The sequence below is a fragment of the Drosophila biarmipes genome, chromosome 3L (assembly GCF_025231255.1).
Source record: "Drosophila biarmipes strain raj3 chromosome 3L, RU_DBia_V1.1, whole genome shotgun sequence".
Taxonomy (NCBI): Eukaryota; Metazoa; Arthropoda; class Insecta; order Diptera; family Drosophilidae; genus Drosophila; species Drosophila biarmipes.
This window is the reverse complement of record NC_066613.1, coordinates 19,857,099-19,882,409: the sequence shown is the minus strand read 5'-3', so window position 1 is coordinate 19,882,409 and position 25,311 is coordinate 19,857,099. Positions and strand designations below refer to the sequence as shown.

The 25,311-nt window shown below is 43.3% G+C and overlaps 4 protein-coding genes and 1 long non-coding RNA gene across 7 annotated transcripts; 3 read left to right on the top strand and 2 right to left on the bottom strand.

The window, feature by feature from the left end:
• Positions 1 to 174: 174 nt before the first annotated feature.
• On the top strand, positions 175 to 13,492 carry LOC108035221 (putative calcium-binding mitochondrial carrier F55A11.4). 3 transcript variants are annotated; one of them, XM_017110746.3, is made up of 8 exons: positions 175 to 321; positions 924 to 1,571; positions 2,859 to 2,985; positions 3,042 to 3,129; positions 3,189 to 3,300; positions 10,537 to 10,695; positions 10,761 to 11,334; positions 11,435 to 13,492. In XM_017110746.3, the coding sequence occupies exons 2-8, from the start codon at positions 1,113 to 1,115 to the stop codon at positions 11,668 to 11,670; spliced, it is 1,755 nt and encodes a 584-aa protein (XP_016966235.1). In that variant the 5' UTR covers positions 175 to 321; positions 924 to 1,112; the 3' UTR covers positions 11,671 to 13,492. The 3 variants fall into 3 exon arrangements, with proteins under 3 accessions (XP_016966235.1, XP_050741873.1, XP_016966238.1); XM_050885916.1 differs by having other exon boundaries at positions 188 to 317; XM_017110749.3 differs by lacking the exons at positions 175 to 321; positions 924 to 1,571; positions 2,859 to 2,985; positions 3,042 to 3,129; positions 3,189 to 3,300 and adding an exon at positions 7,088 to 7,600.
• LOC127010817 (uncharacterized) lies at positions 3,595 to 5,096 on the bottom strand. The gene is made up of 3 exons (XR_007763621.1): positions 4,846 to 5,096; positions 4,500 to 4,785; positions 3,595 to 4,314 (listed from the first exon to the last, which is right to left on the bottom strand). It is a non-coding gene; the product is annotated as an uncharacterized LOC127010817 (long non-coding RNA).
• Positions 13,493 to 13,719: 227 nt separating the features above from the next.
• Positions 13,720 to 17,553, top strand: LOC108035680 (SET and MYND domain-containing protein 4). Its single transcript, XM_017111390.3, has 5 exons — positions 13,720 to 14,410; positions 14,925 to 15,267; positions 15,324 to 15,860; positions 16,855 to 17,076; positions 17,141 to 17,553. Exons 1-5 carry the CDS (start codon positions 13,840 to 13,842, stop codon positions 17,457 to 17,459), a joined length of 1,992 nt encoding a protein of 663 aa, XP_016966879.1. The 5' UTR covers positions 13,720 to 13,839; the 3' UTR covers positions 17,460 to 17,553.
• Positions 17,554 to 17,830: 277 nt separating this feature from the next.
• On the top strand, positions 17,831 to 23,163 carry LOC108035523 (RNA polymerase II-associated protein 1). Its single transcript, XM_017111191.3, has 13 exons — positions 17,831 to 18,011; positions 18,078 to 18,385; positions 18,446 to 18,674; positions 18,736 to 19,174; positions 19,233 to 19,718; positions 19,775 to 20,084; positions 20,142 to 20,227; positions 21,049 to 21,286; positions 21,348 to 21,505; positions 21,566 to 22,103; positions 22,229 to 22,367; positions 22,432 to 22,844; positions 22,910 to 23,163. The coding sequence occupies exons 1-13, from the start codon at positions 17,885 to 17,887 to the stop codon at positions 23,081 to 23,083; spliced, it is 3,645 nt and encodes a 1,214-aa protein (XP_016966680.1). The 5' UTR covers positions 17,831 to 17,884; the 3' UTR covers positions 23,084 to 23,163.
• On the bottom strand, positions 20,081 to 21,032 carry LOC108035524 (general odorant-binding protein 69a). Its single transcript, XM_017111193.3, has 6 exons — positions 21,014 to 21,032; positions 20,851 to 20,945; positions 20,716 to 20,794; positions 20,563 to 20,654; positions 20,396 to 20,498; positions 20,081 to 20,339 (listed from the first exon to the last, which is right to left on the bottom strand). The coding sequence occupies exons 2-6, from the start codon at positions 20,920 to 20,922 to the stop codon at positions 20,239 to 20,241; spliced, it is 447 nt and encodes a 148-aa protein (XP_016966682.1). The 5' UTR covers positions 20,923 to 20,945; positions 21,014 to 21,032; the 3' UTR covers positions 20,081 to 20,238.
• Positions 23,164 to 25,311: the final 2,148 nt, after the last annotated feature.

The following is a 25,311-nucleotide window of genomic DNA, read 5'->3' as shown; positions in this document are numbered from 1 at the left end:
AACTATTATTTTAACTTATTTAATTTGAAAATAACGGAAAACTAATTTAATATATTTGGTGTGACCAGACACACGAATTTCCAAAATACCATGGCAACTTGAGAGCTGGCTTAGCAAAGTCACGAACCGCCAACCGTGGCATTATTTAAGGTATTCCCGGGAGCCAAAGAACCATATCTAGATAAACATTCGTGGTCACACTGTCAAACCCAAATTCGATTTCGCTCAAATTAAGGAGTTCTGTGTGATTCTGCTTTAAGCCAATAAACCACAGAAGAAGCATAAAGCCAGTCCAGTCTCTCCGCAGACCCCGATCAGTAGGTATGGGCCTAAGAATAAGGAGACTGAAGTCAAACTTTCCTCACTTTCTTTTGCATATCCACATTCCATTCGTCTGAGTGAGCATGTGTGTGTGCGTGCATGAAAATCGAGTGCAGAATGATTTTTGCCAAATTGGCAACAATGCGCCAGCGTTTCGCGAGAAATTTGAGTCACACCCGGCTGGAGAAACGCTGAGAAAGGCGGCGAGAACTGAGAAAAGGCCACGAGAAAGCGAGAAGTGCCCCGTACCAAGCCTCGCTTGCCAGTAGAAAGTTCGAGTGGCTGGGGAAACTCTCCCTTTTCCCTCTCCCCCCCCCACCCTCCGCCCTCTTCACTTTTGGAGACATGTGCGTGCGTGTGCGTGAGGCTGTGGAATTTTCAAGGTTTTCCGGAAATTCGCTGGCCTTCAAATTGGCAGCGAAAATCAATGGTCTGTGCCGAGGTCCAGGGAAATACCCATATATCTCTGCTCACATTTTCCAACGTACCTCGGGATGACTTCATCGCCGGGAAACTCGATACGCCGCTAGGCTTGTTTATGTACCTTTCGCCCAGACATAACACTAAAAACTAATGTTTACCATCCGTAATCCCTCTTTCAGGCCATCTAGTTTTCCACTTAATTGCCCCCAGGGAGAGCAAAATGAGCCGGCCATAGGTAGTTTTCGCCAACACGTAATCCCCCCGAGAAACCAAAGTACGATACCCAGCAATCCCAGAGAAATCCTTCAGCTGCCAGTTCAAAGGAAGGCCAGAAAACTCGAGGTAAACTGTGAACACTAGTGTGGAGAATGGTCAGAAAGCAAGTTGGAATCGAACACAGCGCATCCTTAGCAGTTAGCAAGCAGCAGGATCAAGGGGAGCAGCAGAATTATAAGCCAGAGGATCTGAAGCCGCAGGATCATCAGAAGCAGCACATCGACATCGACTTGACGCCCGATCCGGCCAGCAACTTCAACTTCGCCCAGCAGGCGCAGGCCACCTACTCCGCCCGCACCCTAGCCAACAGCCATGAGCATGACCAGCATCTCGGCCTGCAGCATGCCCATCTCGCCAGCACGCCCTTGCCCTACGACCTGTACGAGGTCGCCAGCTCCGGCTCCATCCTGCCCACCGAGATACCCATCGAGGACGAGGAGCGGCTGGAGCGGATCTTCAACAAGCTGGACCGCGACGGCGACGGCAGGATCGATATCCACGACCTCTCGGCGGCACTGCACGAGTTCGGGTTGTCGAGCGTCTACGCGGAGGTAAGTGATGTCTAGATCCCATTTTAAAAACAACTTTTGATATAAGTGAGGTCTTGTCGATAGCTGTTTGTCATTACTTTTATAAATATACAGGAGGCCTGTTATTGTTCTAGGCTTTTAAATTTTACCCGAATTTTATAAACAGAAAAAATGTACAACTAAATATTTAAACAATCTCCAAAATATAATTCTAATTCATTTAAAAATATGCACGTTTTAAGGGCAATGTCTGAAAATGCCTTCTGAAAGAAGACAGTAAATGTAGTAACTGTGGAACAAAGTTTTATGTTGAAAATATCTTAAAAGTGTGCCTTTAAAAATAGAAAGTACATATATAGTTCATCACAATGTTGATTCCGATAAGTATCCCACATGTGCCCGGGGCTTGCCATTCTCTCTGGGAATCGCAATACCTTTGTTATTTCTTTAAGAATATTAGCAAACGTACAAGGTAGAGATCAATAATATGCGGCCTTGGGAAGCGAATGTATCTGAGAATCTTAAATTATACAATGTACATACATATATTAGAATGCCCTGATCTGGGTGCAGCATTTGGCACGGCTGCTGACCCTGGGCAGCTGCTTAACCCTCATATCAAAGTGTCATATCGGTACTTGCCAAAAAAGGGCTCATTAAATCAAGAGAAATGTGGTTTGCCAAAAAGGAGAAAGGTCTATTTTTAGACGAACACATTGTTTTCGCCCGTAGAAATGTTTTGGTTGACTAGCAGATGCGGTTTGTGGTAAAAATAGCTGCTTTATTTACATTTTAGACAAAACAAACTAGTAGTTATTGCCCATGGAGATAGAAGCCATAAGGGAAAGGTGGGTCAGACTATTTTAAGCAGATATAGAGCTGTAGAGATTTCCCTTGGTAATGTAAAAAAAATATTTACGAATTTTTTTTATGCATATTCTAGTAAAATCCCTAATTTGTTCATTTATCCTGCACAAATCATCAGCTTGTGAAATGACATGCAACAAGTATTTCGACATGTTCGAGAAGCAATCAGAATTGGATTAGCTGGTGTACAGAGGGTTAATGTGCAGACGGCTGAGGAGATTTTTATGGTTTCCGCTGGCGAAGCCCTCGTGATACGGGAAATTGATTTGTTTTCACGATTCAGGTCGATACTATAGTCAGAGAGGCTCATTATGCTACAAGCCTGCAAGCGTGTGACACTAATTTCCAGTAATATTCCGGGAGTGTATCAGTAATATTCCGTAATTACCCCAGGCTATGAAAATCAAATCAGTAATATTCCGTCCTTGATTTACTTTACAGAAATTCCTCCAGCAGTCGGACAAGGATCAGAGTGGCAACGTGGGCTTCGCCGAGTTCCTGCACTACGTGCGGGAGCATGAGAAGAACTTGGTGCTGCAGTTCTCGCACCTAGACAAAAACCGAGATGGTGGGTTACCACTACCCCTTAATTAGATTAGGTTTTATAATTGAAAGATATTGCAGGCAAGGTGGACTTGGAGGAGCTGATTTCCGCGTTCAAGGACCTGGGCCTGGACATTGACCTGGACGAGGCTAGGAATCTGCTCACCAGGTGGGTAATCCTATTAACTTCTCATTAAGATTTGCTCATAATGATGTTTTGCCCTGCAGAATGGACAAGGACGGCAGCCTGAACATTAGCTTTAACGAATGGCGTGACTTCATGCTCCTGGCGCCCTCGACGGACATTCACGACTTGATTAAATTTTGGCGGCACTCTACTGTAAGTCCTTCAACTGACTAACTTTAGTTATTAGTGCAAGTCATTGAGTTCAAAGCGGAGAGTTTGTTTTTTGTTTAGACATGTACATAACATCTAGTAACTCTGTAGCTGTTTAATGTTCTCGTATTTGAAACTAATTGCCATCTTTTACCCTTCTTATCCCCGCCCATTTCCAAAAACCAAATTAAACCGACAAAAAACACTCCACACCCTAACGATCTAAACTGTCGAATGTAGTTCCTACACCCACACTACTCCTGACTAACTGAGGAAGATCTGAAGGTACATATCCGTCAAGTTACATATTACGATTATCATAAATATTGTTGTAGTCCCACCCACGTAGAAGCAGGGCACTCGAAAACACATACGTACATCTAAACGCCCGGACACTGAACACACCCATCCCACCCGCCGCAAAAGGCTTTATCATTCAGTCCCATTTGCTAATCAGCCACAAATCATATGGCCTGCATGTGTATTATTTCGTAGTTACCTTCACCCGAGAGACCATTTTGGGGACCACCGCTCAAGAGAATGAGTTTTTAGTATATGGTATTATTAGTATAGGATCGCGCTCTCTTAATCACTATCTCTTTAGACGGGGCTGACGCAAATGTTGCGCTTATTTCATCAGACAGTTTAAATTCCCGCTTTATGGGAAGTACGTTTATGATATCGTTCCGCCCGCTTATCGGGATAATTCACATTGTCATAAAGATCCAGCAGTTACAGAGAAAAAAATTGATTATTCAGTTGCATATTGTTTGGCTTCCAGCTTATCTATATTATTTGCATACCATTACCTCTTCATATGGAATATTTTTAAAGTATTATTTAACTTCTTACATGAGTAGTCAAACAGTATGTGGTTCTGCATTGATTAAATTGTTTTGTAATATACTGTTGGTTTGTTAGGTAATTGAATCATTTAAAGTTAAAACACATGTAATTGCTTTAAAGCCCTAACATTTTTCTAGAAGCAATTTAAATTAGTTGAGGGTACAGCTTTATCTAAGAAACAAAAATACGGAGTCACTACAACTGTGCCCAAATAAAAAGGTTATACTGCTTTGTAAAATACTGTTGGTTCATAAAGTAATCGAATCATTTAAAGTTAAAAAGAAACGATTTTAATTGTTATGAACACCTGTAGTTTTTCTAGAAGGAATTTAGGTTAGTTAGGGGAACAGCTTTACCTGATAAACAAAAATACTGAGTCACTTTTGTATACCAGAGTAATTGGAATATATATTGATAATACTTCAATTATCTAATTTCTTTCTGTGTGCCGGTGCAGGTGACGATATCATCGCTTTGTTGTCTGCGTAATCATTTTGTTTACTTTTATCATCTTTTGCTCACTGTCACTGCTGAATTCCACATTTATATCAATCCCATGTAACAGGAAAATCACGCCCAATGAACGCTTCTGTACTTTTTGCCATTTAGAGAAGTCCCAGAGCAGTCGATCGCCTGGAACGGCTTTTTCAAATTTCAGATTAAAAGCTTCGCTTTTTTGCTTTTTCTGGCGACTGTGCAGACCTGAAATCATAAGGTCAACCGGCTGCAGGGGATTGTTGTCAGGCAGACTTGGAGTGGCGAGTTCTCGGCAGCCGGTTCATTGGCTCTGACGTGCTATATGATACCATCCGCTAGACAGGTCCCGTTTGGCAGCTATTTTTAGGAACCTTGCCAGGACGTGGGTCCCAGGAAAAGCCAGGAGAAGTGAACGGCTGGCCCAGTCGAGGCCTGCGCACTAACTGGGCTTTAATTAAGTTGCCGGCAATGCGTTGATTGATTTGCCTTTTCCCGCCGATAAGACGCACATATATGTATTTGCTTACTAGTTAGTATGTTGCGAAAAAATATTTACGCGAACAGTGTGCCCCGTAATCATCACTCTTGGCCAAAGTCCGCCGTCGTCTGGAAGTTGTAATTGTCGCGCACTTGCGATTCCCTTCGAGAACTCCGCAGGCAGCTGCTGTAACCAGTGATCTCTATACTTATTCCCGCTTGGAACGTGAGCTAACAACTTAATAGATATTGCACAAGTCTAGGAAGGCATAAGTAAATCACGCAGTCAGGACTTGCACAACTCTATTCGCTTGCCTGACAGTCGCTATCATATGGTTCAAGTGCTTCTGGGAATTGTTGTTCATTACTCGAGACATTGGCAATTTAATGCCGTTGGGGGCTCGTTAAGTGGGCAATTGAACGGCCCCCGTTGCAGTTAGCCACATCGTAAATTAATTCCAGCCGGTTTGGCTAAAGGTATCGCTTACAACTGCCACATCTCTCGGCAGGGGCCGGCCCCAAAAATGGGTGTGTTTCCAGCTTTTCCACCGACTTGTTTGCCCTTATCTCCCGCGATAGTCTGGAATCTTGTGGTCAGAGCTCAGTTTTCAATGACTTGGCTTGTTGTTCCTCCCGCTGATAAGAGCGAGCCATTTTTATTTTGCGTTTTTATATTTAATTCAAAATGTGTTTTCTGTTGACGACACGCGAAAAGTGTGTGCGGACCTCTGCGACTGGGCCAGGCCTAATCAGACACCCTATTTACAAATATGACGTTTTCGTGATAATTGGGTGGAAAAAGTTTCCAACGAAGTAAACAGCCAAGATCACCTCTGTGGAGAGGGAAAGCGTCATCCCAGCGGGGAGCTAATAAAGTCACACGCCCGTCATGTGGCTATCAGCGCGGTGGCAGACCCTCGAGAGGGTGCCAAGGCGGTGCGATCCGGTTTGCCATGCGAAAAGTCGCCTTTGTGATAAAGATTCGAAACGTGTAAACAATAACAGGCAAATAAATGCCAAAAGTGTCTGGCCCATTGACTAAAGGTATCGTTTATTGGCTAATTTTCGCACCCCATTTTTTTTTCGATATGGATGAGAGTATTCAGTAGGTAGAATTCCAGCTCCAAAAATTTCCTTTCGTTTCTACTTCAATGCACATGATTTTTTAATAAAATTTATCATAACAATACCCAAGATTTTTTAATAAAATCTATTATAATAATACACAAGACGTTTTAACAAAATCTTTCATAACAATACACATGATTTTTTAACAAAATCTTTCGTAACAATTCACATGATTTTCTAATAAAATCTATAACAATTTTTAAATAATTTGAAAAATATTCATAATATTTGGTTGGAGTATTTTTTTATGAGCTTCGAAAGAGGTCACTACTGATTAATGTTTTTTCTGTGAATGAGGAATGAATAATTTTAAGTAAGTTAAAAATATCATGTAACATCACTTTTGAGTTATTTTTATAGTAAACCAACTTAGTTATTATAAAACAGAAAGTAGAACTCTATAAAAGATTGGAAAATCAGATCATTTGATTTTTTAGCTGTATAATTTTTGAACCCTCTAAACGATCTATCATACAGGGTAGGCATACCTTCGATTCCTCATACCCAGACGTTCCATTCCATTATGTGTTTGTTTTGGCTGTCAAAAAAAGTGGGAAATTACGTGGAGGGGCAGGGGATAATATGCGTGTCAAAAAGGCCCGAGCAATGATGGCTAATTGGGAAGAAGCCGCTTCTGGGTGGTGGGGGCCCATTTTCCCCGGTAGGGGTTGTCCAGAGGCCGCACGCGCGCTGCCCCATCATGTCGGGGGGACGCAATGAGAGGTGGTCGCGAAAAGCACCAGGCCCACGACGGGTGTACTTTGCTCTCGGGAAGCTATACCCGCACATACTCACATATCTCGCGAAGCTTCGGCCGCGATCGTCGGGCTCTCAGGCAGCGCGACTTCTCGGATTCGGTTTAGTCTTCAGTCAGCTGGCTCCCGCGTTGGTTGTGCGCGCGTTAAACCCTCAAGCCTCCTTAATAGTATAATACCAGGGCCCCTGGAGCGTGGTTATATAATTGAGCTCGAGCGCAGTGCTCTTTCGCGACCAGTGTAAACACAATTGCAGTCAAGCGGATCGAGCAAAGTCTGCAGCATCCACAAGATAGTTTATATCTATCTGAACTGCAATATAGAAAAAAGCAAAGGCCAAAGAGAGCTGCTGCACAAATACACATTTTGTAACAGCCGCCAGTGAAAGTTTGCAATTGTTTTCGGAACAGTGAAAGCCACATTCCGGCGCTAAGATAGGCGGAAACGGAAGACGCAGTTCGAGATCGGAAGTGAGACAACAGTGCAAACCTGACAAGATGCTGCGGAATAGCACATATCAGTACAACCTGCCCGTCGACTACCACAACATACAGCACATGGCGGTCGCTGGCGACATGATGGAGGATTTCGTGGTCATATTCCGCGACATGATGGGACGGGTAGGTTGATGACAGGCCCCCTTTATGGGCCTCTCAGGCTGTTATTCCAAGAATCGATACTTAATGCGAGCCAACTGCAGCGGAAGCTGACTCATGCGACTATTATTTTGCTGGGTTTATCTTATCGTCTGTGGTTTTTCCTGGAAGTTCAACGGGGATCGCCATGAGGCAGTCTCTGGCTGAGCATGTCAGGTCTATCTATATAAAAGGTGGATCTCTATAATCAAAAAAAAATATTCTACTAAAAATCTAGCCCTTAGTATAAACTTTTTGGTTTCAAATGGACTACTAGTCCTCGAAATATCTCGTTTCCCTTCAGTTAAGACCCATTTCGCTGATATTTTCTCCCCCTGCATCTAAAAATACCCTTCAAAATGGCAGCGATTTAATTCCCATTCCGCCATTCAACTTCGCAGCTGTTGCAATTGTTCGCTGCACTTGTGCTTACACAATATTTCATTTGGTGCGTCGTCGTGGCTGTGGTTTCGCTTGTGGTATTCGTTTTTCGAGTTGCCCCATGGACGCCGAAGTCGCCTAGCAACAGGCCGCCGATCGTTGGATGGCGGGCTGAAACGAGCTCCGACGGGTGACGTGCTGATATGGAACCGGTTCGTCCGCCTGCCCGCGTCCCCGAGTGCTCCCTGCAGCCGGAGTCTTTAACTTTAACGATCGGCGAAGACGACATACTTTGCTCAGCAAGTATTCGCGTGGCTCTCCCCCTATCTGCCTCTCTTTTTTTTCCCCATAGAAATAGTATTTTTGTTACAACTTGTTGCCAAGCGCCTGCAAATGTCACGCTTTTGGCGCTCTTGGCCAACAGGGCGTATGGCGTATGTGTGTGCCCCAGCATAATGCGAGTGTAACAAGTATACGCACAGTGAGTCAGCGCCATGTGACGATGATGATGACCCCCCACACCTTGGCGCCTTATCCACAATTCGGTCAAGCCCCCACAATTTGCGTGACGTCAACAGTTTTCTCTCTTTATAAACGTGTTGATATTTACATTACACTGTGGCTGATGTTTACTTTGAAACTCGCTGACGTCGTCGAGGGGATTTCAGCAGTCGAGTTCTGCGGGCATGAGTCAAGTTCAGCGATCGGTCGCTGATCTACTGTACCTATATGCCTTGAAAAAACCCCAGATATTGAACTACGTTAGCCTTCCTAACCCGCTTGATCAGCCATTCAAGCGTAGTCGCCTTGAATTGGTTTTAGTCCAAGGCGTTCAAACGTTTGTAAGTGGCTTTTGGTAATCAAAGATCATTCATTCATGGTTTTCGAAAAACCCAGGTTAACCTGTTTTCCTTTTCCACCCAGACTTCGCTCCTTTCACGGCCATTTCCACGTTTGTGCGCCAAATTCACGGCTAACTTATAAATAGATCATTGTCTACAAAAAAAAGCTTTCTTTTGCAGTCATGTGACTTGATGTTTATATATATTTGATGCCTATAACAATTCGGAAATGATAAATTCCATCACGAATGACGTTGCAATTGTGAGGCCAATTTACATTCCGTAAAATTTCCATCGCTCTTTTTGCGCTGGATTAATATTCCATTCCAAATAATTCCCACAAGCCCACAATAGAGCCCATGTGATGGCTAGACGCTAATTATGAGAGCAAACTCAGCTCATTTAAATTGTTAAGTTCACTTAAGCCATTCAGTGAACTTAGCCCGCCTTCGCCATCGCTATCAAAGGTTACATTCACGTTCTGCAAAGACTTTTCTCGAAAATGTCACCGTGCGAATGTGACAGGCACGCGAAATGATTTAGCACATCAAGAGCGGATGTGTTTACCGGGATACACTGGACAAGTCGTGCTCCGCCAAATGGATAAACAAACCACTTTAGTGCTGTTTTTATTCGCACGTCTCTTGCCCAAATTAGTTTCAATGACATTTGGCCCTGGGTGGGGGAACGAGTGTAATAACCTTTTGTTTTCGCCCTGAACTTCTGGCTCTATTCTTCGTAACTCTCTCTTTTCTTCATAATCAATGGGATTCGGTTGGGTTTTTGCTCGCTCGAAAGCTTTATACTTTATACATCACAAGACTTGATAATTGTTATCAATTTCAGACAGCTTTTCGACTATCAGCGGCATTAATTCGATTTAAAGCCAAAAGCTGTGCGATTCCTAGAGACAGGCAATATTTCACCTCATTCAGGCCCATTGTGGCGTTAGTTTTTTATAAGAGATCTGCCAAATTGCACAACCATTTGGCGTCCGACAAATGCGAGCCAATTATAATTATTTTCGGGGTGGGGCACGTCTGAAGAAAAAACACACAAATCGAGAGAATAAAGTACATAGTTGCGGCACGAACCTCCGATACATATACATGGCTGCATATGTGCTTATGCCAATATGTGCAGGCAAACCAAACTAATGTGAATGATATAACTTTTGTTTACGGCTCTGGCATCGTTCATTCTCACCTGCTTCCGCAATTCTCACTCAGCCGACGGGGATTTTCGCGGCGCGTGTGGTTTGTTTAGTTGCCACCACTCTTTTGCATTCTGCATAAGCAACCTGCATTATTTTTTAATATTACCACACCGCGGTGCCATCACCGGGTTGTATTCAAAAGGGAGAACAGTCAGTGGCTAAGTGATTAGATCATGGCGCTAGGGGTTCTCGAGAGTGTCGTCAGCTCGGTGGAAGAAGCCCAAGAATGTCGCCGACCTGAGGAAATTCTGGTAGTTTCAAAGCAAACCCATTTCATTCCTCCTAAGAATGTCGCTTCAATGTTGTTAGTAGTATCAATAAGTATCAATAAACCAAGAATGATGGAATGCATATATTAAATTGCCTTCTAATAACCAACCTTTCATTTCATTCAACTATATAGACTAGCGATATCTTATAGATTATAGATTAGATCCCAGATTATTCAACTTCTCTGACCAGTTTCCTTTTGATCCTTGCAGTACCTCGACATTGGCGAGGATATGAATGTACCTGATGACTTCACACAGAAGGAGATGCAGACGGGCCTCTGGTGGCGACACTTGGTGGCGGGTGGCATAGCTGGAGCAGTTTCCCGAACATGCACAGCGCCGCTGGACAGGATTAAAGTGTACTTGCAGGTGCGTTTCCCCTATGAAAAACCTACTTTTCCTAGATATTCTAACTGATTATTTTCACCAACCAGGTACAGACGCAAAGAATGGGAATCTCAGAGTGCATGCACATCATGCTGAACGAGGGCGGTTCGCGAAGCATGTGGCGGGGCAATGGCATCAATGTGTTGAAGATTGCCCCCGAAACGGCGTTCAAGTTTGCTGCCTACGAGCAGATGAAGCGACTGATCCGCGGCGACGATGCCAGCCGGCAGATGAGCATTGTGGAGCGTTTCTATGCCGGCGCTGCGGCGGGCGGAATTTCACAGACCATCATCTACCCCATGGAAGTATTAAAGACGCGCCTGGCGCTCAGGAAGACGGGCCAGTATGCGGGCATTGCCGATGCGGCGGTCAAGATCTACAAGCACGAGGGAGTGCGCAGCTTCTACCGCGGCTATGTACCGAACATACTGGGAATCCTGCCCTATGCCGGCATCGATTTGGCGGTGTACGAAACCCTCAAAAGGCGGTACATTGCCAACCACGACAACAACGAGCAGCCCAGCTTCCTGGTGCTCCTGGCATGCGGCAGCACATCGAGCACACTGGGACAGCTGTGCTCCTACCCGCTGGCCCTGGTGCGCACTCGGCTACAGGCACAAGGTGAGAATCACTGCTATTATTTAATTTGATTAGGGCTCGTTCCCCTACCTTCTCTCTCGTTAACGTAATGCTATAATTATTTTCTCATTTTCTGTTGCAGCCGCCGAAACAATTGCCAATCAAAAGCGGAAAACGCAAATACCCCTGAAGAGCAGCGACGCGCACAGCGGCGAGGAGACGATGACGGGCCTGTTCCGCAAGATCGTGCGACAGGAGGGTCTGACGGGCCTGTACCGCGGCATCACACCCAACTTCCTCAAAGTCCTGCCGGCGGTGTCCATCAGCTACGTGGTCTACGAGTATACGAGTCGCGCCCTGGGCATCAAGATGTCGTGAGATGTCTGTCTGTCTAATCTCGCTCCGATCAGGTTAACTCGGCTCGGCCCGGCCACCCGGCAACGGCCCCGCTCTGCAGGGCGGATCGGGCTGCGGCCGGGTATGCGGCTGGTGATCCGGCTGACGCTGTGCTCCATTTTGTATAGTAGTAGCGGTAGGTTAAGTCGGTGCGCCACTCGCCACTCGCTCTCTGCTGCAACGAGACAGTCTCGTGCCGCTTTCCTTAAGTGTAAAACAGGCCTCTTCCATGTTCTGGGTTATCATTTTTAAGTTTTTATAGTTGAATTAGTTCGGTTATTTTCTTAAAATACAAAATAAGTGATACTATGGCTAATTTATTTATAAATGCGAATGAGAAAATGTTACATTTTGGCGCGTGGCAGACGTGAGCTAATCCCAGACACATTTCTTAGGCCATCCTGCGACCTATAAGTAGGTTTAGGCCCCTCTATCTCTTAAGTGCTAATTTATTTACAATTGTACGTAGAATATGTCGAGGGCAATCATCCTCTCGGTAAACTGCTATAAAACACATACCAAAAACGGAACCGGCTTCGAAAAGTTTCACGGGTTTTTTCAGTTTGTCCCATCCGACTGCTTTCGAAAGCGAAATAGCGATAAACAGAGTGAGCGAGGAAGGCTGAATGTGAGGGAATCGGAAATGAGAAATCTAATCGAGGGATAGACGGATATTCGGCAGCGTTTTAAGCTTAAACACAAAAGACATTAAAACTACGATGTACTCGTTTTTGCTTAGATTAATCGATTACACAAAATAATGAGAAACACTTAACGTTTACAATGTGATGATAATAGTTTATAATATACACCTATACATATACCTACTAAAATACCGACTTGTAAGCTCCGGAGCTGTCGCAGTCTTGAACAAGTTCGGCGGCGAGGCTGAAATTTTGTAGCATTTTATTTGTTAAGTTTAGTAACACTTTCTCTTAGATCGTATTGCAATTGAAGCCAACGAGATTAATTGTGACTAAAGCTAACAAACAAAAAACAAACACCGCACCCCCACACACCATGTAATTTATTTTATACACCATGTGAATCTTCTGAGCCCGAACGCAAACACCCGACCTATCCTAACTTCAATCCCATTTTATATACATTGTAACGGTTCTGAATTTAAAGTATATGTATAATTTTGTACCTTACTCTTAATTAGCCAATTGAATTTTGTACGTCTAGTGAAAGTAATGACTTTAAATATGATTTTGCATTATCCAAAACATGCTTTACCCCAGCACCGCATTTTACTGAAGTCTATCAAAATATATCCCCCTGAATCATTGGACTTATTCAAGTAATCTTGATCATTGAAACCACGCAATCATTATTCGAGCAAATAAATACAAAAATTAAAATAAATTAAACACCAAAATTGTTTATGATTTTCTAGTTTTATGTTTCTTACTCCACAGGATATTCCGATTCATCTAGTCAGTTTAGATTTATCCTCACTATTTTTATGAGCTGTCGACCGAAGCGAGAGGAGAGTCACGAAATAATGTTACGAGTAATACTCTACTTTATTTAAAATCTTTCCAAGCTGATAAACAAATGGTTGAATACAGTCTATCTAGTCCATGAGAAAATCTAAATATTAATGAATATTTAAACTCAACTTGAACATTTTCCAGGCGAAAGAAAATATACTTAACATCTTAAACTACGAATATATAACTACAAATACTCTGATATACATATTGTTATATTTTTGTACGTTTAGCTAATTTTTAAATAAATTATTTAATGTGATTATAAGCCCGATTCCAGTTACAAATAAAGTGAATATTATAACTGATCGCTTGCATTTTAAGTGGAATAACAGTTCATTGAAAACAAATAACGATATGGAGTCAAGGAAAACCTGTAAATATTACTATTTTGATTCGAAAATAAATGAAAACCCAAAAACATATCGAAAGTGAACACCGATTACGGCTGGTACTAGTTCAGAACGCATTCCCAAGTATTTATAATGCGGCGAACTGAACGATCGGTGCTATTTTTGGAGGGCGAACGTCCGCCAGCTGTTTTCAATACTCAGCAGCCGTGTGGTGAACGGAAAACGCGGACGATAAGATACTTTTTCTCGCCCATCCGCTGCACCGAAAATCCGAGTCAGTTTTTACATAATCTGGAGCCAGGATGGAGTTCGAGGACACATATCACCAGATCTGCTCCGCGCAGACCGTGCAGTCGGAGAAGCGGGGGTTCTTCAACGAGTTCTGCCTGGATGTGCGGGATGCCTGTGGCGACAAGTGGCTGCGGAACTACTTTGGCAAGCTGAAGTCCAATGCGGCCCGGGTTCTGTCGATCTTCAGCGATCGCGAGGTGTGCGATCCCGTCCTGGGCGTCCTGGAGCATGTGCAGCCGGTCTTCAAGCAGAAGGATGCCCTCTTCTCCGCCCAACGACGCGCCCAGGCGGATAAATTCTATCTGATGAGCGGCAGTGGGGAGGGCGAGGAGAGCAGGGAGCTCCTGCAGCAGGCTCTGATGGCCGCCAACCTGGCCGTGATGCGGGCTCCCGACCGGAATGCAGATCCCTCCATCGACGATGGCCTCACCCTGGCACTCGCCTACAGGTCGAGGGCTTCCGTCCTGATCCGCCTGGGCGAGGGCGAGGCTGCCCTCAACGACCTCAAGTTGGCCATCAACTTTGGCCTAGAGCTGAAGACCAGCGTGGATTACTACTGCAAGATGGCCAAGGCTTATGCAGGTGGGTCAACGACATATATAAGCAGGAGAGAACCTACTAAAAATTATATATATCTTCCTAGCAGGCAGTTGTTTTTTTTTAATAGTAATAGTATATGATAACTCTATACGATTTTATCAACAGAAATGGGCACATCCTAAGTTTGACATCAGTGACAATTTTCTTCAATTTTGTATAAAAAATTCCGTGTTTTTTTATGAAACAATATCATTAACATTTTATTGGGAATGGCTTGTCCTACTACCAGATCTTGTATAAAAAAAAACGCAACTAACCTAAACCTATTAAAAAACCTAAGAGCCACTAAATTGAAAATTTAATGGGAAAATGATAGGAAAGTATTAACTAATTTTTTTTCATCATATTGTCAAATTAGTTGTGGTTAATTTTTGAATATTTTAATAATCTATGATACTGAAGCATAAACTATCATTAGATTGATAGCTAAGAAAAATATTAGCGAAGTTAATTTTTTGATATTTACTTGTTCTAATTGTAACTTCCTATATTGCAGTCATGGGAGAGCCTGCCCGCGCCGAGATCTCCCTGAAGATTGCCGAGAAGATGACTGGCTCCGATCCCACCCACATCGCCTTGTGCCGCAAGGAAATAGCTGCAGTGAAGGTGGTTCCCAAGGAAGCCTCCGCCGAGAAGGTGCCACAACTAGCGCATGGCGAGAATCCCGAACTGAGCAGTGCCTCCAAGGTGGTGAGGCTGGTGGAGACCAAGGACAAGGGTCGGTTTGTTGTGGCCAACGAAGGTCTGCGAACTGGCGATGTGCTGCTCTGCGAAGATCCGGTTGCCGCCTGCCTGGAGCCCATCTATTTCGGCACTCACTGTCACAATTGTTTCAAGAGGTGGAGGTTGCCCTTCCGTTCGACGAAGATCTATTGAAAAATCCAACTACTTACAGGCTGCACACCCCTGTTTCCTGTCTGCACTGCTCGGGAATCGCCTTCTGCTCGGCCCAGTGCATGGGTGAGGCCTGCTCCAGCTACCATCGCTTTGAGTGCGAGTACATGGATCTGCTGATCGGTTCCGGAATGTCCATCCTGTGCTTCATCGCACTGCGAATCTTCACGCAGGCGGCCAGTCTGGAGCAGGGCCTCGCCACGGCCAACCTGCTGTTCGAGCACATGTGCTCCCACGAGGACGAGCGTCAGCCGGAGGACTACTTGCACCGCTCCCTGATGGCCGGTTTTCTGATGCGCATCCTCCAGAAGTCCCTCTACTTTGGTCGTCGCAAGACGGAGGGCGTGAATCCCACGGCCGTGGAGCTTCAGGTGGCCACCGCCTTGCTGGGTCTGCTCCAGGTGCTGCAGTACAATGCCCACCAGATCTACCAGACCCAGGTGACCGACGAGCATCGATTTGACGGCAGCAAGACGGTCTATGTTGCCACTGGTCTATATGGCACTGGTTCCTACTTCAACCACGAGTGCTGGCCCAGGTATGCTTAAAACTATAGGATTATTATATTAAAATTTTATGCCCAACGGGATAGAGGGTATATAACGGGATAAAGGGTATATATTTCGATTTTTTTATTTGATCTTCCTTAGTGTAACTTGTTCAAAAATGTTCCGAAACCTAAAAGACGTACTGCTTTGAATAGCTTAAAAGTTGGATAATTGATTCATATAACTACAAAGTTTCGCAAAATGTCAACTTTTTTACAATGTTTTTTTGGGCGCTCTTTTTTGCGTAAATTGGTCAAAATTAAAGATTTTTAGGTGTGAGTGCCAATTGATTAGAAATCTTTATACGAGTTCAACAAGGTATGACATTCTATTTTTGGACCATTACTTTGATTTTTTTTCCAATATAATGTTTTTATTTGTTGAAAAGAAAATTTTAGTTTTTTAACCAAAAAACCAAATATTTCTAAAACCTTTTTTGGTATAAAATGGTCAAAAATTATCCTAAACCTAAAAGACATACTGTTTTGGACAGCTTACAAAATAGAAAATTGATCGGAGTCATTTTGTAACTGATCCTAAAAACTAAAATTTTTTTTAAATTTTTACTTTTTTGTTAGGGGTAGCATCGTAGTTTTTTGCGATAATTTGTCAAAAATAAAGTTTTTTAGATGTGAATGCCAGATGGTTGGAAATTTTATAACGAGTTCAACAAGGTATTACATTCTATATTTGGTTTTTACTTTTACTTTTACTTTTATTTTTACGTCCAAAACATGGATTTTTTTGGGTGGAAAATGGACCCCATAGTTTTTAAGCCATTATATGGTTTTTATGCGTGAAATGGTAAAAAAAATCTTCTTTGTCTAAACGACAATTAATTGGAAAATTTATTAGGAGTATAAGAAGGTATAAAAAACAGGTTAGATTATTCGCTCCATTTTAGCCCTGGGCTTGTAAATTAAAAAAAAAACATTTTTTTTATATTTTTTACATGTATTAACTTATTAATAATTATAATTCTAGCACGGCTGGTTATTACGTTGGCAAAAAATTAGTTCTTGTGGCCACCAAGCCGCATCGACCCAACGAAGTTGTGGCGGTTAATTACGGGCCCATTTTTATTAAGAACAACCTGAAGGAGAGGCAGAGAACGCTGCGAGGACGCTACTCCTTCAACTGCAACTGTATGGCCTGCCAGGAGAACTGGCCATTGCTCCAGAAGCTGGACAAGCAAGTGCGTTTTTGGTGGGTACTATATCTATAGAGGATCTATACATCATAATTTAAGTATTTTGATTCTTTATTAAAGGTGCACTTCAGCCAACTGCGTTAATCTGCTCAAGTTCCCCAAGGACTTGGCGAAGGATGTGCGTTGTCCTCGCTGCCGCAAGAACATCTCCCTGAAAGAGAGCGTAGCCAAACTGATCAAGATCGAGGAACTTTATCGGGAGGCCGCACGGGCCATGGAGGCCCAGAAGACCGGGGAGGCTATTGAACTTTTTAAGGAGGGCCTGGAGATGTTCTTCCAGGTGGCCGCTCTGCCCCACAAAGATACTTTGGTGGCCCAGCGGTCGCTCACCAAATGTTTATCGGACACTGGAACCACCTTTAAAAAGGAGGGAAAATAAAAACGGAAACTAGTCTCTGTCTTATGCATGTATTATTAAATTGTTTTTTCTACTTGGATATAAAATAAAACATTAATTAATTGAAGTAAATAAATGGAGGATTTATAATTTGAAAGCACATTTTTTGTATACCATAAAAAATACAAAAAAAATAATATAATACAATTTATAAATACGAATTTCTCCAGATTTTTCCATTTTTCTAATAATTTTGGACAAGTTACATCTCAGTTTTATTTTAACAAATTAAAATTTTAAATTCAAATTGTACTAAATTTACTAAAACAACAGAAACTTTAATGGCGGCTCTGTTAGCACGTCTGTTATCGCACATTGATTTAGATCCATGGTATGCTTAAGCTATTCAAAAACGGTCACACTGCCGCTTTGTTTTGAAACGCTTTGGGTTTGTTTTTCCGGTCAAAATGTTTAAAAAACTTAAGCCAGGCGAAACTGAGGAAGATGTCCTGCGGATGGCAGCTGAGTTCAATGCGGAGAGAGCCAAGGATCCCAATTTCCAGCCTGCAGCGGCTTTCGTGCGAATGGACAAAGGTAGGTTGTGGTTAGTCAACTGATACCAAATGTCCATAAACTAAGGATTGTTTATTACTTTTCTAGCTCCAAAGAAATCCATGTTTGCCCAGAAACGCGAGCAGGCCAAACTGGGTCGTGTTACCTCTGTGACTCAACAAAAGCAGGAAGATATTCCACCGGCTGCCAAAGAAATCCCAGAGATTGCAACAAGTGTTGCCAAGGAAAGAGAACAAACTCATGTCAACAAAGTTCTGCTCGATGAAATCCAGGAGAACATTCTGGGCGATGTGAAGGGCAGTAGAATGAATCCCAGTTCCCTGGGCAATGTGCTCGGTGAACTGGTTGAAAGAACTGGAGGAACCACAAGACCTGCCCCCCAGAATACCAAACAGGTTACATGATTGGATGCTAAACACCTTCTTTTATGTTTTTAATTATTATACTTGTTTTAGGTCAACACCAGCAGGCCTCTTAGCATTTTTGCCAAACAACTATTGAGGGACAGTTCACAAAAGCCACAAATATGCAAGTCCCAGTCTGACTCACCAAAAAACGAACGTAGTTCCATAATAAAGGACGCCAAGCTGGGCAAAGAACTCCACCAAGAAAACCTAAGTGTCCTCAACCAAATGAGCGAACAGGACATTTTGGCGGAAAAAGAAAGGTTGCTGGCTTCTTTGGGTAAAGAACATGCCTATATATATTCTTGTACTTCCCTTATAACACAAACAATGGCTTACAGATCCCTCGCTGATTGCTCTGCTATCGAAGAAACGGCAAACAAGTAACAATACTACTGAAAAGAAGACATCCCCAAAGATAATCGAGGCACCACCAATTCTATTACAGTCCCCTAAATTACAAAATCCACAAATTCCCTCTCTACCCGATTCAAATCCAGCTGTTGAGCTTTTGCAGCAGAGCGATAAAGGCAATTGGGTTAATTTCAATATAGTGGAGGACCAAAAATTAGCCTGGATGCGTGATATTCCCGCCAAGCTAAGTGAATTGAAGCCAGGAGAGCAGTTCAATGCTCGCTTCGATTGGAAAGGTGTGCTTCTGCCCCACACGCTCAAGGACCAGGATTCTTCAAATCAACTGGATGAACGAGAACTATATTTACATGGCGAGGAGGCAGATCGTCCCGGCTACGCACTTCAAGAGCTGTTTCGATTGGCAAGGTGCGTCTGGGATTCTGTAGTTAAAAATGGTTACCAATTTTCAACTGAACTCTTTCAGATCCACTGTCCTGCAGCAAAGACTCTCCGCCTTTGGGGCCATTGCGGGAATCTTTAGCATTTATAACCAGGGTTTCTATGATCAAGTGCTGTCTCTGCCAATATCGAAAATATTCTTTTTACTCCGCTACGGGCTGGATGACAATGCCCCCGCTCAGCTGGAAGTTGTAAGCCGAGCTCTGGCAAACTTATTCTATAATGATACGGATGAAGTTCTTCTTGATCATATTAATGATAACGCCTACTGTCATTGGCAGCCGACGCTGCAGGTTTTGGGGAATGGCAGTGATGACAAAGAAGGAGATACAGATACCAATTCCATAGCTTTTCTACAGCGCTACATGAAGCTACTGACCACCAGTCAAGCTGTTCGCGCGGAAGTGGATGAAGATGAATCGCAAAGTCGAATGTCCATGGACGACTTTCAACTAGCTGAAACAGACCTCATGGACTGTTTGCTTAGAACAAATATATTACAAAGGATTCGGTAAGCAATGTTTGGTTAGACCTATAACTTATTCTAAAAAAACTGTCTTTTTGCAGATTTATCTTGGACTCTGTGAAACCAGATAATAGCACGGTAGAGTCCTGCCTGAAACTACTTATTAGAATCGCTCGCACAAGTATCAAAGTGGCTAGGCAGTTTGCCAATGACAGCTATTTAATGGAAGTACTCTTCGTTAATTTCTTACCCTCTTCGAATGGAAGCAATCAGTTTTATGGACAGCCACAAATTCTCTTTCTAAAACTGATTCGGGTGTTAATTTGCCAACATTTGGATGTAGCTAAGAGTCTTTCGAAAGGAGTCCTTATTGTGCGGCTACAGCAATACCTGTTCCTTCAGGATAGTAAGGTTTGTTTACACATTTATTTCTGGAGGCATTTTTAATCATGAAATTCTCTGGAACAGGTTCAGATGGTGCGCGTTCAGATCGAGTCATTGCGCATCCTGCGCTGTCTACTGCTCCTGGGAATCGTGGATCGGGATTCATTCAGGTGGGTGACAGCTACCCAAGTAGCGGTACCATCTGCTTCCATATAAACTTGCCGTTCACATCGATGTAGCACTTGACGGTTTCATAAGCGGTTTCACAGCCATCTTTTCCCTCTGGAAATTTTTTTTTAGACTCAAGTTCTTTAAGATATATTAATAGGCTTACGTACTCTTAGTACCACATGCGCTGACTAATTTATTAATTGAGTCGTGTATTTCCTCCGGGAGAACTTCCAAAAGTGACTCCAAGTGCATAACGTTCTGTGAGTCAATCTATTGGCCGAGATGTGGTCAATATATCATACCTTTTTTAAGTTTTTGAATAGAGGATACTTACCAATCCGAACATATCGAACATGCAGTGCAGAAAGCATTTAACACTGGGGTCGTTGGGTAACAGTCTGTTTTGAATGGACTGGTCCATAATTTCTTTTGTTTAAACAAAATGAACTTATTGTAACTGAGTTTTTCAAGAATATCACTTATGTACCTAGAGGGGCTCCTGTCTGATTTAAGCATCGCGTTCGTATTTTTTTAATTTGTCTTATAATCATAGGGTTCATTTCCTGCTACTCGGAAGAAAACTCAATGAGTTTAGAAGTAATATTGAGTACCAAGTACTTACTCCTCGATTTGCAGGAACCGAATCATATATTATAAGGGATGCCAGTAGAAGGGCTAAATGCCAGGATGCCATTATACAAATAGTTTGTAATCCGCCTAAAAAAAAATTCAAACTGAGTTTTGTTTAGGCTTCAGCTCACTTTTATAGCAAATCAAGTACCGACCGCAGATAATAACTATGGTTTTGTGTCAATTTCAGGCAGTTCCTGCCCGCGCTTCGACAGCTACTGGACTGGCATGGTAATCACTGTGTTTTTGATGGCGTGGGCGGATCGGGCCTGGTGCGTCAGCACGCAGCTGCCCTGCTGGTCGCACTGGTGGCCAGTGGCGAGAGCGGAGCATGCGATGCCGAGGGACAGAAGCTGCTTGTGGAGCAGCTCAACAACTGCTGCTGCGCCTGGCTACATTCTGCCACCCGCGTGGAAAAGATCAAAGATGTAAGCTGACGAGGTAGCTTAAAACCTTATCCCTAAAGAATTCCCAATCCTATATTTCCAGTTTAGTCAGATGACGCTGCTGAGTGCTGCCCTATATGCCGTTTGCTGGTTTTCCCAGAATAGCTACTTGGGGACCAGCAGTTTCCAGACCTTCCTGCGCAGCATCCTTCCGAAGTTCGTGCAGTCCAGCGGGTTCTTAGCAAGTGTTAATGACCTAGCGTAAGTTGAGTTTGGAAGACATGAACCTGTCGTATCAAACATTTAATTGCTACCTCCCAGCAAGAGCTCCGTTGTGCTGAGACGCCCAATTGATCGACGCCATGTGCACGCGCCGTTGCCTAATATGGGCGCAGTGCTGATGCACGACTATGGGCCCCAGCTGATTGTCAGTGAAACCTACCCGGTGCATCTGTTGAGTAACCTCTGGGCCCTGCTAGCTGTACCGCTGGAGAGCGGCGAAAAGCCATTGTTTGCGGCGCTTATGCAACCGCCGGTGCTTGAACCTCTGGCCGATTATCTGCGCCATCTGGCCTCCCAGCTAAATCGCGTCCTGGCCACGAACTTCTTTGCCCGCAGCGAGCTGAGGTTCATCCACCAGCTGCTCACCACAGACGGCATGGAAACATACCTGGAGCGCCAGCTGTTGCTGCAGTTGGTCTACAACTATCTCTGCTGTCTGTCCACCGCACATGCCACCCAGATCAAGAGCACCTTCGAGCGGTTCATCTTCAATGCGGAGTTCGTCAAGCTGGACGAAGCGAGCCTGAAGCTGCTGCAGCAATCCTGCCTGGAAATGGTCTACCCACACATAATAGCCGTAAGTATTGCTTGGCAATTAGGAAAGGAAAAATTAAAATTGAGGTAGAATTGCAATTTTATCATCATCGTATAACCCTATATTTTTTTCACTTATACATATGGATGTTTGTAATTTTCCCCCAGGACAACTCCGAGCCGTCGCTATCCTTGAGCTACACCCAAGCACCCATCCTGCCCGCCGACTGGCCCTTTTTCCAGCTGCGCCTTATCCTCAACAATTACTTGCAAAATGTGCAGCAACGCCCTGCGGCCATATACTCAGGTGCGATCTCACCCTTCAGACTTTGCTTTTCTTGGGGATAAATATGTGTACTTTCTGTGAATAGAAAACCAGGTGGTCCGCATGACATTGACTTTCGTGCGGCAACTGGAAAGAGAGGGCCTGCAGATTGTGAGCCCGCTGGAGAAGCTGATGTATCTGATGATTGCCTTTATGGGCCCCGACTCCCAGTTCCTGGTACCGGATTTGCATGAGCTGCTGCGCGACTGCCTGATGGATTTCTACAAGCAGAATGCCAGCCATGACTTTGACTTTGATGTGGAGTTGGCCGATAAGGGCAGGTTCGAGCCACTTTACTATCTCTTTGTCGAACACTTCGAGGCGGCCAGCTATGGCGATGAGCTGTTCAGTTCGCTGGTGCTGTTGCCGTTGGCCCAAAAGTATGATAACAAGTGGCGAAGGCGTCTGTGGTCCGAGCACGTGCAGGCTGTGCGATTTATAAACTGCGATGAAGAGTTGGCAAGTGCAATGGATGTAGCTTTAAATGAGAATTTAATAGTTAAAGCTTCGTTTTCCATCTCCAGCTGATGGGCGGCTTGTCTGCCTACTTGGAACCCGTGGAGGAGGAGCCTTCGCTGGTGAAACTGTATGGCGATGCACTGGAACAGAAGATGGTGCGTCCTGGGAGCATTGCCTATCGGATAGCTCAGCACCACTTCAACCACTCGACGTCGCTGCATAAAGCCAAATTGTTTTGATTATCTGAACAATAATAGTTGATAGTAGCTCCTAAGGGGCTGTGGTGGTGAAATTGCGATAAAGCTGTTTAATTTTGGAATCCAAAGTCTTTTCCATGTGACAATGATATATTTTTAAGCTGACTTTTGAAGTGCCACCGCCGAAAATTAATATATAGGATTTGATTGAAAGAGGAGAGAGAAAGAAATGTTTCTTAGCTATTTTTTAAAGCTTAGTTATAGTACAACCTTATATAAATTTCAAAATACTTTTGCGAGGTTAGTACTGGTAATTCCCACAGATCTGATAGCTCTGTTTGCCATTACTGTGTTGCACATTGACAAGGCTGGCGCTGGATAGGTGAGCCGAGTAATTAGTTTTGTGGGGTATCTCGGTTACATGATTCCTTGATTGTGTAACAGTGCGTTTGGGCTAATTACGTTGGGCAAGCGTAACGTAGACTGCCCCTGGCAGGCCGTCGGCTGCAGAGCATTTCGCTATCGACCTCAATTAATTAACATCATTTGACTTATTGACACATGGGCCACGACAACTTGCCTCCTCCTTGCGGCCATCGCAATCGTAAGCTTTGACGGCTGATAAAATATATGTAATTAAAACGAACACAATTGAGGGGCCAGTGCTAATTAAATCATTTGATCTAAGTGCTCGTGCATGTTGGTTTTTTGTTACTTTCCTATGTGCCTCGGGGGCAGTGTTTCACCCGCACTTGGCAGCAAATGACTTGTCACGGGGCTTTCGCTCGACACATGGCGTATGCGCAACTTGGGCCACATAATTTAGCTTTCGCATGATTTATGCCCATCGAAGTGTTCTCCATAACACCGCGAGGCGTGAGTCTATGAACGTTTGTGCGATAATTGCTTTTAAATGGACGATAATTATTTGATAACTAAGGGGTGTTAGCGCCGTCGGTAAATATTTGCCTAGGCCTCATAAATTTAAGCAGCGCTAATCTGTTAAGTCAACTGAAATTAAATTTTGATCGAATGGCCTATTAATAGCCAGTTCAAACTTGATTGCCACTTGAGCACCTAAAATTGATACAGAAAGTGGTGCATAAGTTTAGAAATTCAAAAGTAATTGTATTGTTATCTTCGGGGTTTGGTTTTTCTGCTCGTATCTTTAGGATCTCTTAAAAGTTCCTTATAATAATTTAATTACTTTATAGTAACAAAAAATATTTAAAATATATTGTTAGAATGGTTTGTTCTTTGCACAGAAAAGTCAACAAGTAGGGCAATGTTTTTGTTCGATAAGGTGCCAAGGTCTTCCAAAGTTACATTTACTTACTTGGCGGGTTGTAGGCTAAATTCCCAGGTATTTGTATACGTTCATATGCCGGTATCCGGAGTCGCCCCTTATCTGTGATAAAAGCATTCGAATTTCTAGATAGCGAACTTCCAGTTATTGGAGGCCCCCGATATGACTGGCTCGCCAGTTAATAAAACCTATTGGCCTCCGTTGGTGATCACCACGTCAAATATTTGCATGGCATGCACTTGAGAAACAGGTTTCGACAATACCCTCCTCTCGGGATTCCCCAATTGTCATCCAGCTCCTTTGCAAAGTATATTTTTATATATAAATATTTGCCCTCTTCTCTGTCAGCTAAGCGAAGGTGTGCAAAAAGTCATAGAATACCGAGGTATCTGACACTTGAAAAATGCTAGTAAATATTTGTAGGATGTTTTAAAGAAAAAACATCTCTCAAGTTTGCATAAATTAATTTTTGAGACTGTCTTTAAATAAACCGGCGATACTTACCACAAGCTAATGGAGCTATGGAGTTTTTAAGGGATAAAAATATTTTTAAATGTATAAAGCAATTTATTTTCTGTATTTTTAATCTTACTTTCTATCCCTTTAAATTTCTTTAAAAATTATATTACAATTTAACTAATATTCATAATAATTTTTATTGTAATCATATAACTTTCGTGTGTATAGGACTGCAAATATAAACTACAGCAATAAGTTTTCATAAAGTAATTAAGTTGAATTTTCACTGGTGGGAGCGTATCTAAATGCATACAACGAGTCACTAACGAAGTTCTGGCCACCGTTACCTGAGTCATCTTACAACTCATTCACATTCCAGGCACAAAGGTTTGCCCTTCCCAAACGGATCTATTACCCTACCGCGCTATAGCAGACCTTTGCAAGGGTGCAAAAGCCACCACCAGGGGAAGCAACTTCAGATAGCTTCGTATCTCACAGATGCCCA

Bases quoted from the DNA above. Each gene is read 5' to 3' on its own strand.
- LOC108035523 (XM_017111191.3), top strand. From the start codon at position 17,885: ATGTTTAAAAAACTTAAGCCAGGCGAAACTGAGGAAGATGTCCTGCGG. The intron at 18,386-18,445 runs GTTACATGATTG...TACTTGTTTTAG, and splicing joins CCCCCCAGAATACCAAACAG to GTCAACACCAGCAGGCCTCT. The intron at 19,719-19,774 runs GTAAGCAATGTT...GTCTTTTTGCAG, and splicing joins AATATATTACAAAGGATTCG to ATTTATCTTGGACTCTGTGA.
- LOC108035524 (XM_017111193.3), bottom strand. From the start codon at position 20,922: ATGGCATCCTGGCATTTAGCCCTTCTACTGGCATCCCTTATAATATAT. The intron at 20,795-20,850 runs GTAAGTACTTGG...TCTTCCGAGTAG, and splicing joins CGGTTCCTGCAAATCGAGGA to CAGGAAATGAACCCTATGAT. The intron at 20,499-20,562 runs GTAAGTATCCTC...CTCGGCCAATAG, and splicing joins TGTTCGATATGTTCGGATTG to ATTGACTCACAGAACGTTAT.
- LOC108035680 (XM_017111390.3), top strand. From the start codon at position 13,840: ATGGAGTTCGAGGACACATATCACCAGATCTGCTCCGCGCAGACCGTG. The intron at 15,268-15,323 runs GTGGAGGTTGCC...AACTACTTACAG, and splicing joins TGTCACAATTGTTTCAAGAG to GCTGCACACCCCTGTTTCCT. The intron at 17,077-17,140 runs GTGGGTACTATA...TCTTTATTAAAG, and splicing joins GACAAGCAAGTGCGTTTTTG to GTGCACTTCAGCCAACTGCG.
- LOC108035221 (XM_017110746.3), top strand. From the start codon at position 1,113: ATGGTCAGAAAGCAAGTTGGAATCGAACACAGCGCATCCTTAGCAGTT. The intron at 3,130-3,188 runs GTGGGTAATCCT...TTTGCCCTGCAG, and splicing joins GCTAGGAATCTGCTCACCAG to AATGGACAAGGACGGCAGCC. The intron at 11,335-11,434 runs GTGAGAATCACT...TTTCTGTTGCAG, and splicing joins CACTCGGCTACAGGCACAAG to CCGCCGAAACAATTGCCAAT.